Below are 13558 nucleotides of genomic sequence, written 5' to 3'. Positions count from 1 at the left end.
TTGGTGTCTCAGATAACTGTAAAATAATAATCTTTCTAGACAATTTTTGCCAGCCAAATGGCTTTTGGGTGACAAAACATATTGAAACTACTATCACATTTGGGATTAAAAAATAATAAAAATAAATAGAAAAAAACATATTGAAGCATGGAGTTAAACACTACCCCATAGCTCACTGAATAATACTGGTTACTCCATAATGGGGAAATCGGGAGGGTAGCACAATGAACTTGCCATTTGCAGAAACTATGACAACCAGTCTAAAAGAAGAAGAGCAATACGATACTAAAGAATAAAAAACAGAAAGATTCAAAATGGAATGGGCAACCTTATTTCTTCTGAGACATAAATTAGCTCGTAAACATTTAAAGTCATAACTCAATCTTAAATAAGGAAAACAATGCCTCAATTAAGAAGAATGAATGGCAGATAGAGTGGTATGAAAGACAGATTTGTGGGCATGATGTAGCTCAGGACAGTTAAAGAGAAGTCAGTGATCTATTGACTCTTGTAAGTATAGCTCTTATTTCTACCCTATATCTTTTTTTTTAAAACCCAGTCCCTCTAATATAGTTTATAAAGCACAGAAATACTGATAGTGGATGCTCCTCCAATATATGCAAATAAGTTTATGTTTTAGAATAATCTCCTTTTTAAAAAAAGCAAATAAACTGTGAGTAAGCACTCTCAGAGTGCAGCCAAATTTCTGTAAAACTCTCCATGGTAAACATGAAGAATTATGGTCCAGTTTATGAAAAAACACTCTTCTGTATCATTCCTCAGGAAAAGGTGACCCAGCAAGTCCTGAAAAGTGTGCTTTAATTTGTTTAGCAGTGAACTAAATGTGCACTGTTTTGTGTGTCGATTTCCAAGCTTCTGAAGAAGGCAAAGGTTGCCTCGTTATACCATTGTGCAAACCGTGTTCAAGTTGGGATCAAATCGTACTGCCTTCCCTTCCACTGACTTCGTGTTGGTGTCATACATGGGATTTTCAAAAGCTGCTTGGCCATTGTTATTTTCATGAACTGAACATCCTGTATACTGTGTTTTAGGTGCAGTCCTGTTGATGAGAACATTGATTAGCTATGTGTTAACTTTCTTCCAGAAATACCAGACTACAGCTCAAACGTAACGTACAGCATTAGCAAATAATGTAACTTAAAAATATTGAGACATCATTAACACAGTAAGTCAACCTTGAACAATTTCCTTGTTACTTTAAAAACCTGAGTAACTTTTAATTTTACATATAATACACAGTTATATACAGCATCAATATTAGTAACATAAATATAAATACATGATATGATAGCTATAATAAATTTTTTTACAAAATTAGGAATTATTATGACTTATCATTTATAGTATAAATAATGATGACGGATTTAAGTCTCATTGCTATTTATTTGTTCATCAAATATTTACTGAACATCTATTATGCACCAGTCACGATTCTAGGCATTGGGTATATAATTTTTTTTTAAAGACTAGTCTTTACTTTCAGGGAATTCACACTGTAGTGATAGAAAACAAGAATAAATTAAAATAAATAAAACCAAAATAGTAGCTAATGAGAATTATTATAATGAAAAGGAAAATAGTTAATATGAAAAGTAACTGGAAGCCACTTTAGGAAAGGTAATAGAAAAAAGTATGTTTTAGGAGGTAAAATTTAATCTGAAACTTGAATTAAAAGTTGGTTCCACACTAAAAAGAGTAGGAGATTCCCTGAAAAGTACACAATTAATGCTGAGGCCTAATTTGGAAAGGTTCTTTGGAGTATCCCAAAACATGAACACTCAATTTTATTTTTTAAATGGTACACATTAAAGTATGTAAATTCAAAAAGTCAAAGAAGAAATGGCTACACTCACACTAAAGTACTGAAAATAGTTTCTAAAAGATGACTGACACTAAGTTAACCAAACACATGAATTCTGGGTTGGTTGGTTGAGGATACTAGTCTTGAAATTCTGATTAATTGCTTTATTTCTTCCACCTTTGACTAATGCTAATTTTGTTTATCTTTCCCACAAAGCATGTATAACTTGCTCACATTTGTAATGGAAGAAAGATAGACTTGTTGCTATTTGCTTCTGGGGCCTAATTCCTAAAATGGATATATCTTAAAATAAATTCGTTTCTCAAGTCTGGTGTTGTTTATACTGAACAATCAAATTTCAACTATTAATTTTATTGTAATTTGTAATTGCCATTATATTATTTTACTATCACTAATGCATTTTCTGAATTTATCTATATTTCCAAAATATTAGATGATTTCTATGACAATAATTACAAAAGAAACTACCTTAGGTTTATTGGGAGAAAGCTAATAACTTGCTCTTACTAGGTGTGCCTAATACTATAACTCTACTGGATCACATTTTTTTTCAAAACTAGATCTAAAATAAAAACCAAAAGCAACATCATTGCCTTCTAATTAGGTAATAATCATAAAGATACAAAATAATTGCCCCTTCTTAATATTCAACAACAACTTGAAGGAAAATATCATCAAGATTTAAAACTTCACACCATGAATAAAATTTAACTCAAAATGAATCAAAGCCCTAAACACAAGAGCTAAATCAATAAAACTCTTAGGAAAAACACATGGCCTTGAATTTGGCAATGGTTTCTTGGATTTGACATCAAAAGTACAGGTAAGAGGAAAAAAAATAAATTTAACTTCATCAAATGGAAAACTTTTGTACATCAAAGAACACTCTCAAGACAGTGAAAATACAACCCATGGAAAGGGAGAAAATATTTGCAAAACATATATCTGATAAGGGCCTAGTGTCTAAAATATAGAGAGAATTCTTACAATCAAATAAGATGAACAACCCAAGTTATATATGAACAAACTGCTTGAATAGGCATTTCAACAAAGATGGACAAAGGGCCAACAAGCACATAAAAAGATGCTCAACATCACTTATAATTATGAAAATGGAAATCAAAACCACAATTAGATAAAGCTTTACATACACTGGGATGGCTATAATGAAAAACAAAAGACAAACAAAAGCCCCCAAAACCCAGAAAATAACAAGTGTTGGTTAGGCTCTGGACAAAGCAAAACCTTTATCCATTGTCGACAGTAGTGGAAAATTGTGCCACTGCTGTGTAGAACAGCTTGATGGTTACTCAGTAAATTAAACATTGAATTGCCACATATTCCCATAATTTCATTCCTGGGTATATATCAAAAAGAACTGAAAATGAGTGTTCAAAAAAAACTTATACACAAATGTGTACAGCAGCGCTATTCACAGTAGTCAAAAGGTAGAAACAACTCAAATGTCCATCAACTGATGAATGGACACATTCATCCATACAATGGAATATGATTTAGCCATATAAGAGAATGAAGTACTGATGCATGCTATAACATGGATAAAATTGGAAAACATTTTGCTAAGTTTAAGAAGCCAGATACAAAATGTCACATATTGTATGATTCCATTTATGTAAAATATATGCAGAACAAGCAAACAGATTTGTAGTTACCTGCAGCTGGGTGAGGGGAGTGAGGAGTGACAACTTAATGAGTACAATTTCCCTTTGGCATTTTTGGGGTTCCAAAATATTTTGGAAATATACAGTAACGATGGTTGTATGGGACTGCGAATGCACTAAATGCCACTGAATCGTAGTCTTTAAAATGGTTAAAATGGTAAAGTTTATGTCATATCTATTTTACCACAATTTTTAAAAAGTTGACATAGGTTGTCCTATAAATAAATTTAGTGATTATTCTTTATCTATCAATAAAATCTGATATTGGCTAGACCTAAGTAGCTGGTAATTCACATTCAGTACACATTTATATAATATTAAATAAATCATTCTTAGATGCTGCAGAATGACTCCAAATGAAAATATCAATTTTGCGGTGGCTCACACCTGTAATCCCAGCACTTTGGAAGGCCGAGGCAGGCGGATCACGAGGTCAGGAGATTGAGACCATCCTGGCTAACAAGATGAAACCCTATCTCTACTAAAAATACAAAAGATTAGCCGAGCGTGGTGGCAGGTGCCTGTAGTCCCAGCTGCTGCTCGGGAGGCTGAGGCAGGAGAATGGTGTGAACCCGGGAGGTGGAGCTTGCAGTAAGCTGAGATTGTGCTACTGCACTCCATCCTGGGTGACAGAGCGAGACTCTGTCTCAAAAATAAATAAATAAATAAATAAATAAATAAAAATAAAAAAAATCAATTCTGTAGGAAAGGCATTTAGATTATAGTCATTTAATTATCTGGCTACCCACATATTTTCTCTTAATAACGGAGTGTCCCAAATAGTGGGACATAGTAAAGCATTCACCAGGATTTGTAATGGACTGAGAGAACAGGATCTACTAATAGTATGTACAGCTATATATTAGATCTATCACAGATATATTAATTGCAATTCACCAAAAAGCAACAGAAGATGAATGAGTAGATTAGAGGATTTTGCCATCTGTCTGCCTGGGTAAAATCAGTTAGTGTTTTTATATGAACTAAGAGGTTTGAACACAAGCTTCTTCCTAGTTTTCTAAATGTATCTGGCAGTAGATATTACCTCTTCAATTTAAACTTTAACCTAGATTTTCTGTCTCTAAAGTCTCATTATAGATAATGTAGAAATAACTTCTACAATTAGGTCCACGTCAGGAAATTGACAGGCAAAAGAAAGGTTACACTGAATACTTGTGCAATTTAAAAGAGCACTTTTGTTACGTTGTATGTAGTGTTGCAGGGGTGGTTAGGGGAAATAAGTTTTTCAATGGCTATAGCAATAGTTAACACACAGAGATTTCAACAACACAGAAAAAATCTGAAATTAAGATTTGAGCTACAGCAGCAGAAATAATATGAAAAATAGATTTGGGAAACATTTTGTAGCTAAAAATCAATGAGCTTACCTTTGTTTATAAAGATAAAATCCAAATCCTGCAAATATAAGTGCAAAAAAAGGCACAAGAATAGCAATGGCCACAGAACTACTATTTGTACCATGAGGCTGATTTGAAGAATTTAAACCTTCTGATATATTCAGTCCTACAAAATAAAAAATAAATTATAAATACAAAATCAACTTTTTATCATAATTAATTTCTACTCCCATGAATTAACTAATTTCTTCCATTCTCAAGACATCTACCTGGAAATCACATAGTAAACAAAAATAATTCATGAAACTCCTTCAACTCATTTTCACATATGTTTGGACAATGCCTTTTATGTAGAAGATATGTTTTTCCAGGAAAGGGTAGAGACTGAAAAATAGCAGAGTCCCTGAACTAAGGAGTTTATACAATAGTGGGAAGACGTATGGAGATACTAATAAGTGTATATATCAAGCATGAATTAACGGTCAATGTGTTTTAGAAAGGAAAGGAGTAATTCTGGAGGACATACAACATTGACTTGAAAAATCATCATAAGCCTAGAAGTGGGAAGGTAAGTGACTTAGGTAGTGGATGTGACAAGCACTGACATGAGATAGGAGTGGGAGGTTAAAACAATAAACTATGGCTAGACTATAAAAGGGAATAAATATCATTCTGACAAACCCAAACTTTTTTTTCTTTTTTTCTTTTTTTTTCTTGAGACACGGTCTCACTTTGTCACCCAGGCTGCAGTGCATTGGAGTGGTCATGGCTGACTGCAGCCTCCACCTCCCTGGCTCAAGCGATCTTCCTGTCTCAGCCTCTCAAGTAGCTGGGACTGCAGGCACATGCAATCACACCTGGCTAACTTTTGTATTTTTTGTAGACATGGGTTTTCACCATGTTGCCCATGCTGATCTTGAACTCCTGAACTCAAGTGATCCACCTGTCTTAGTTTCCCAAAGTGCTGGAATTATAGGCGTGAGCGATGGCACCTGGCCAGAGTTACTATCCACCTCAGTGAGGAACAAATGAAGGTGTTTAGAAATAAAAGACCCAGTGATATGACATGAGGTTTAGAACATGACTGTAGTAGGATGGACTTCAGGGAATACAAACTGCAATCAGGTGTAGTTAGAAGATTGTAGTGACAATTGAGATTTAAAAAAAAAAGGAATTAAAATGTAAACTAGAGCACTAGGAAGCTAGAAAGTACATGGGACAATAGATTTGAGGAAGATTTCTTAATGAAAATTAACAGAACTTGTTTATGTGGATGTAAGAGGCAAGAAGACACAGGATTACAAGTATTCTACTTGAAGCTCAATAAATGCCGATGGCATCCGCAGAGTTAGGAAATGAGAAAATCCGTGTTTGTCTACACATTTGCACAGGAATGAGGGAAAAGGAAATAGCTAGCAGTTCTTTCTCAAAAGGAAATAGTTCCTTTGTTATGGGTTCTGCTTCAGACTTGTAGTGTTTGAGACACTTTGGAGAATATTACATGAAAATATTCAGCACTGAATTACACAACTGTATAAATGCACTATGTTAATGAGTGTTTCATCCTGTTTTTAAGACGAACACAGGCAGGATGTGATGTAAATGGCATCTTATTATTTTTCATGTAGAGAAAGCTAATTTATATTTTTGATAAACAGTTACATTTAACTAAACCTCATCTTTGTCGAGGTTAAAGAAAATTAGTATCTTACTTTTCACCTTATTTTTCCTGTGACGTAGTACAGCTATGTAAAAGTTCAAAATTTTAAAAAAGTTCATTTTTGGCCTGTAATCCCAGCACTTTGAGAGGCCAGAAGGCAGATCACCTGAGGTCTGGAGTTTGAAACCCACCTGGCCAACATGGTGAAACCCTGTTTCTACTAAAAATACCTAGCCATAATCCCAGCAACTTGGGAGGCTGAAACAGGAGATCCCCTTGAATCGGGGAGGCAGAGGTTGCAGTGAGCCAAGACTGCGCCATTGCACTCCAGCCTGGGTAATAAGAGCATGACTCTGTATCAAAAAAAAAGTTAATTTCTTAAAAGATAAATGTCAAATAATAATTTTTAGAGCCTGAATTTATTCTTAGTGTATCCCTGTCACAGTATAAATAATGGGAGACAGTAGACCTTAGGATAATTATACACCAAAAGCTATGTGTATAAACACATTCTTGCAAGACCATTAAAGGTTTACATATATATAGAAGAGTTGGAAATAAAAATGACAAAGTTCTTTGCTTCCCATTGCAGAAAATTTATATATTTGAAGAGCACCAAGTCCCCAAAAGAGGCCCATTCCTCAAAGTTATTTTCTTTTCCAGACCCTATGAGTTTCTGAAAGTGTCACTGCATTTTCAGAGGAGTGAAAACTGTGACAATATTCAAACTGAAGAAAAGTAGCACAGTTCTCATGAGATACGATAAAATAATTTACAGTTTAATATTTTCTTTTTTATCTATATCACTTTTTCTCCTTTTTACGTGCTTAAAGGCAAGTCAGCTTGTCATATTTATTAGAAATATCATGAAAATCTAAACACTGTACAGAGTTGGTATATAAAGATCTGATATTTTGTAGGATGTCATTATTTAAAAGGGTTATCAAAGGAACAATGCATAGTCCTGGCAGTGCAGAATTTACAATGTAGTAAGTGTGCCTAATGTACAGAATCCACAGTCTTTTTTATTTTATGATGTCTGGAATAATAACAGAAGTTCATGAAAATCAAAATGAATAAATTACCCAGTCTTTGTAGGCCAAATTGTCCATAATCTTTGCCTTGAATAAATCCTTGAAATACATAAGTAGCTCCATCAGGCTCAGCAGAAACCTAAAAATATTTAAAGAACCAAATATATTTGAATACTGGTCATAGCTATGTTTTCCCAGCCTTAATAAATACACAATTTTATTCTGAAATGAATATTATCACAAGTCCCTTTCTTCTATATTTTCCTCCTTTGCAAAACATAGCACGTTGTGCACATTTTCCATCATTAAAAGCAAAAGTAAATTTTCTAATTTGAAGTAATTATGATATACAAAAAAGTGATTGGTTATTAATGTGTGATACAGAGTTATAGATTTCTTATAGGTTAAGACATCTGCTGTCAATAAAAAGCAATGACATGATGAAATACAATGATCAATTAAAAATTAAAACATAGAAATACTGTACTTTGTAAATTCTATTACAGTTCCACATCCCCGCTCCCTCAATCTTCATGAGAAGAGTTTACTCCCTATCTCATTGAGTTCTTCCTTCATTTTTTTCACAGAAGCATGAGCAGGTACTTTAATAAGATATATGCATAACATTAGGCGAGCTTCCTGGCTTTTATATACCCCTGTAAAATGCAAGGACACTTCAGTCTACTTAACTTTGTAAATAGTTATATCCCTATCTCATTGAGTTGGGGCTTGGTCCTGTGACTTGCTTGGGCCTCTGGAGCGTGGGGTTGGGACTGACAATAGTTCAGTTGCAAGCCTAGGCCTTAAGAGCCATACTTCCCATCACACCAAGTGGAAGAAGCCAGCCACAAAAGGCCACATATTATATGATTCCATTCATATGAAAGTCAGAACAGGTAAATCTATACAGACAGAAAATAGATTAGTGGTTACTTAGAGCTGATTTGCGAATGTAAGGCAGGGATTGATAGCTAAAGGCTGTGGAGTTTCTTTATAACATGAAGAAAGTATTCTAGTCTGGGAGAGGTGGCTCATGCCTGTAATTACAACACTTTGGGAGGCCAAGGCGGGCGAATCACTTGAGGTCAGGAGTTTGAGAGCAGCCTAGCCAACATGGTGAAACCCCCATCTCTACTAAAATTACAAAAATTAGCCAGAGGTGGTGGTGTGTGCCTGTAATCCCAGCTACTCAGGAGGCTGAGGCAGGAGAATCCCTTGAACCTGGGAGGTGGAGGTTGTAGTGAGCCGAGATCATGCCAGTGCACTCCAGCCTGGGCAACAGAGTAAGACTCTGCTCAAAAAAAAAAAAAAAAAAGTATTTTAAAATCAGCTATGATGAGGGTTACATATATGTGTGCATATACTAAAACCACTGAATTGCACATTTTTAAGTGGGTGAATTGTAGGATATGTGACTTATATCTACATTGAGCTGCAAGAAAAAGGCATAAGTCAATGGATTTGAACTTATTTCAGAATCCCAGCTTATTTCAGAACCACTTGCTCCTCTGAGAGTTTTGGACTTCTGACAAGAGAAGTACACGCTCTAGGCAGCAAGTGCCCTTTCAGACGCTGCCCCAAAATGAGATGATAAGACATGAAGACCTGGACTTAATGCCACAGCCTCAAGTAGTGCCTCCACAGCTAACCCATTACAAATGACAAATAACTACATACTTATTATTGTTTGACCCAGAGGCTTCATGGCTACGTCTAATGTTGCCAATGCTAAATACTACATGCGCCTTGCATTTGTATAAAATATTATATTTAAAAAGTACTTTCTATGCATAATGTAATTTGATCTCATAAGTAAAATAGGAAATGTTACATTTCAGCAATTCCTACTACTAAGTAGTAAAGTGATGTATCTGAAGTTTATGTTAATTAATGGCAACTAGTTACCTAAGTCATGAACATTATTATAAAAGTTGTAAAAATCTTGAATCCTCACTCTAAAAAGCAAAGGATACCAAACCACCCCTGGAAGTCTGACATTACACAACAAGTGATTTATTCTTTATTATCAGACATTATACTCTGGGTGTGGCCACTTTAAAAAAATAAAGTACTTCTAAGGAGAAGCTCAAACTCTAATATCTTATTGAATCAATTCACTTTGTTTCCTACATAAAATAATACAATTAAACAATCTGAGTGCATTGAAGATTTGAGTTAGTTCCCAACTCCATGAATACAGAATGCAGAAATAGGATGAACACTTTTTTTTCCTCAGGAACCAAACTTATTGAAGCTTACTAGATAGTAGGTTTCTTGAACGTATTGAAGGCTTATTGAAACTTATCGAAGGCTACTACATAGTAGCCTATGACCCACTACAGTATCTTCTTTACCATTAAGTTTTCCTTACAAAAAAAAAGGCTTGGCACTAGAGAGGATACAGTCAGATTTCTCATGCTGACTCTTCAGCAAAGACTCCTGGCCCTTGTGTTTTCCACTGTCAATCTTAAAACTCCACTCACATAAATCACTTAATAGAAGAAGTGACTCCATGGTGAAGCTACAGTAACTGTCTCCCAACAGGAAGCAGCTCACATAAGTTCCTTTTCGTGGACTTTATAAAATAGCCTAAATTCATGCTTCAATATAACAGGAATATTTAATTTTCTGATGCACTTTCTAAATATGTTGCATATTCCTTAAGTAGTAGTGGTTCCAAATATTGAATTATATTTTATCCAGATTTATTTATCATAGTGCTGACTGTAGATGGAATGTATTTGGTGAAATCAGTGAAAAACTAAATGCAGATCAGCATACACACACATACACACACCCACATCCACCCATACCCCTCCCACACACACATACAGCCCCCCACACACACACGCATACACCCACCCCCACACCATACACACACGCAAAAAGTAAGCAAAGCACATCAGTATCCAGTATTCCTAGGCTCGTACTTTAGAATACTAAATATTTATATTTACTAATATATATGTATGTGTATGTATTCATAATTAGCTAAATTTAGAAAACTCTCCTTTCCTGAACAAGCTATAAATTTATCATTAAAATCAGCAGCAGATGTTAAAATAACTATACTTACAAAGCCATCCATTGCCCAATTTTCTTCTTTCATTTTTTTCACAGAAGCATGAGCAGGTACTTTAATAAGATATATGCGTAACATTAGGCGAGCTTCCTGGCTTTTATATACCCCTGTAAAATGCAAGGACACTTCAGTCTACTTAACTTTGTAAATAGTTATACTTCATTTTATTATCTATCATTCCTTAAATAGATTATGTAAAGATATGTAATAAAAGAAGAAATAAAACAAGGGCAAGTCAAGGATGGCTTAACCTATAATGCTCTTTGCAAATCATGTAATATACATTGATTTATCTGTCTTCTGAAATCCTCAACTTATTTCTTAATTGTGGGGCTTAAATTACCTATGCTATCACAATTAAGCACTAGTGTTCTTAATAACATCATCCCATGATATTCAAAACAAAATTATTTCTTCCCACAATCAGATTCTAAAATTTTCAAGCATACAAATCCAGTGCTAAAATTCCTGATATTTTCCTTAATAATAAATTAGGTGCCAACTCTGTGAAAAAAGAGTGATCTAGGTGCTGCTTGAGTTACAGCAGCATATAGGAATATATGTTGTTCCTATTTTTAATAATTTCTAACAAAGTAGGAGGTATAAGGAGATATAAGTAAGGTAGACAGCTAAATAAAACACATGAGAGAATGTGATAAATTAAAAGCCAGAGAGAGATCATTTCACACTGGAAGGATCAAGGAATAGTTATTAAGGAAAAGCACTGGAGGGCCAAGCACAGTGGCTCATACCTGTAATGCCAGCACTTTCGGAAGCCAAAGCGGACGGATCGCTTAAGTCCAAAAGTATGAGCTTAGGAGTTCCAGACCAGCCTAAGCAACACGGCAAAACCCCATCTTTACCAAAAAAAAAAAAAAAAAAAAAAAAAAAAAAAAAAAAAAAAAAAAAAAAAAAAAAATTTTTTAATTAGCCAGCCGTGGTGGCACGCACCTGTAGTCCCAGCTGCTCAGGAGGCTGAGGTGGGAGGATGGCTTGAGCTCAGGAGCCAGAGGTTGCAGTGAGCCAAGATGGCACCACTGCACTCCAGACTGGGTGACAGAGCAAGATCCCATCTCAAAGAAAAAAAAAAAGGTATTTGAACTGGTTCTTAAAAATAAAGTAGGATTTTAATTTGGGAAGGTAAATACAAGCAATGGCATAAGAAAGAGAAGCAAAAATATATACAATGATTTTTACACAGTAAGTGTTCTAAGGGTGGCAATAAGCTGGAGTGCAAACATGTTTAGGGAAATAATAGAAAATAGGATCTAAGAAAAATATCTGATTAACCGTTGTTTAAAACTTGACTGTATTCATTCATTCTAACTTAATTGTTCACCTATGTAATAGGGCACCATAATATGCAGGGTATGAAAAGATAATGAGACATAGATCATGGCCTAAGGTAAATTATAATCAATAGGCGGAAGACATAAAAGTAATCAATAATAATATTGCTGAAAAATCGCTACAATTAGTTTATATGGAGACAGTAAGTGAAAGCAAATTAATCTAATTATTTGTCTTTCTATATATATAGAAAACTCGTCCATCTAGATTAGAATAAGTATACATTTATTTTGGTCTCTTTTATAGAAAATAAAGAAAACTTTACTTTGTGTTTAATGGAGGATCAATCAATAAGAATGACACTCAATATATTTTCTTCTAAAACTTATAAAATCAATGAGTATAATTTTATTTTCCATTTCTTACAGCACAAATTATATCATTATTAATATTTATATGGATTATATACATAGACAAGAATTTTACAGTATATATTTCATATTTGCAATATCAAATATAGTGCCTCATTTTGAAAAATGAGAGCAATTATAATTCAAATGCATTAATTTGAAAATATTTATTGAGGCCTATTTTGTCTCAGATGTTCTGCTAGTCTCTGGGAATACAATATTAAGTTGGAAGGCAAAGAACTTTCTTAGAATTTATTTTATATTGTTAGAATATAGACACATAATAAATAATAAATATAACAAATACAATTTCAAATATTGAAAAGAAAAAAACAGGGTAAGGCTGCCTAAAACTAAGAATATGTCTGACAGCATTTTTAATACAAAGGTTCCTTTAGGTCAGCTCACTGGGAGTATTGCTTGAGGAGGTGACTTTTGAGAGAATATCTGAGTGTTAGGAAAACCAGTGCAATCAGAGATAATAAGAGATGTGTGTACTGGACAGAGAAAACAGAAACTTAAGGAGATTGACCAGGCTTTGGTTCCCTTATGCCTATTTAAACAAGTATAGCTCTATCTTTATTTGTCTTAAATATTGGATATCCATCTAAACATGGTCATTTGAAGAAATAGTTTTGTGGCCACAGAATAGTTGAGAAATCATTGATTTGTTCTCTGTGGTTTTATGAGAATAGAGAAAGATTTAGTTGCATTCATACCTAAATTAAAAGTTATGATCTAATATATGACATCTAATTCTAGCTACCAAAAATTATTGAAGGAACTTATTTTAAAACTAGTTTTATATTTCTGTAGTAATATTCATTAATCAGTCCAAAACCCAGAAAACCTTGGTTCTGAGTGGATATGAATGTCATCAAAAGCAAATGCATCAAAATAAACATTTCACCATATAAAAAGCATTAATAAAAATGATGAAATCATAATAGAAATAAAGGCATGAAGGTATATTTCATTGCTGTTTGTGTTGCGATACCTGAAAGTAGCAGCTCCATGTTGCTATTGCTCAGTGTTGCGTTAACTCTCCCAGTGGAAGCATTGAAACTAGTAACCGTCAAGGTCATGGGTTGTTTCCTTCCTTTGAAATTGTAAGAGCCTTTCCATATATAATTCTGGGCAAATACATCATCGGGAACTGTGAATAGATTAAATATACTACACATTAATTGTACAATGCC

The 13558-nt window shown here is 34.1% G+C and overlaps 1 protein-coding gene across 1 annotated transcript in view; it reads right to left on the bottom strand.

The window, feature by feature from the left end:
* Nucleotides 1–748: 748 nt before the first annotated feature.
* The window catches only part of CSMD3 (CUB and Sushi multiple domains 3), a gene marked incomplete at its 5' end in the record, with an annotated part of 336142 nt that continues 323332 nt past the window's right edge, over nt 749–13558 (bottom strand). The window contains 5 exon segments of the mRNA XM_017891519.1: nt 749–1060; nt 4914–5049; nt 7629–7716; nt 10654–10766; nt 13357–13515. Of these exon segments, the coding sequence (XP_017747008.1) occupies nt 901–1060; nt 4914–5049; nt 7629–7716; nt 10654–10766; nt 13357–13515 (656 nt within the window).

This window comes from Rhinopithecus bieti, unplaced genomic scaffold, assembly GCF_001698545.2.
Source record: "Rhinopithecus bieti isolate Rb0 unplaced genomic scaffold, ASM169854v2 scaffold_18921, whole genome shotgun sequence".
In the NCBI taxonomy this organism is placed as follows: domain Eukaryota; kingdom Metazoa; phylum Chordata; class Mammalia; order Primates; family Cercopithecidae; genus Rhinopithecus; species Rhinopithecus bieti.
Note: the sequence above shows the minus strand (reverse complement) of the source record. Positions and strands in the feature narration are given on the sequence as shown.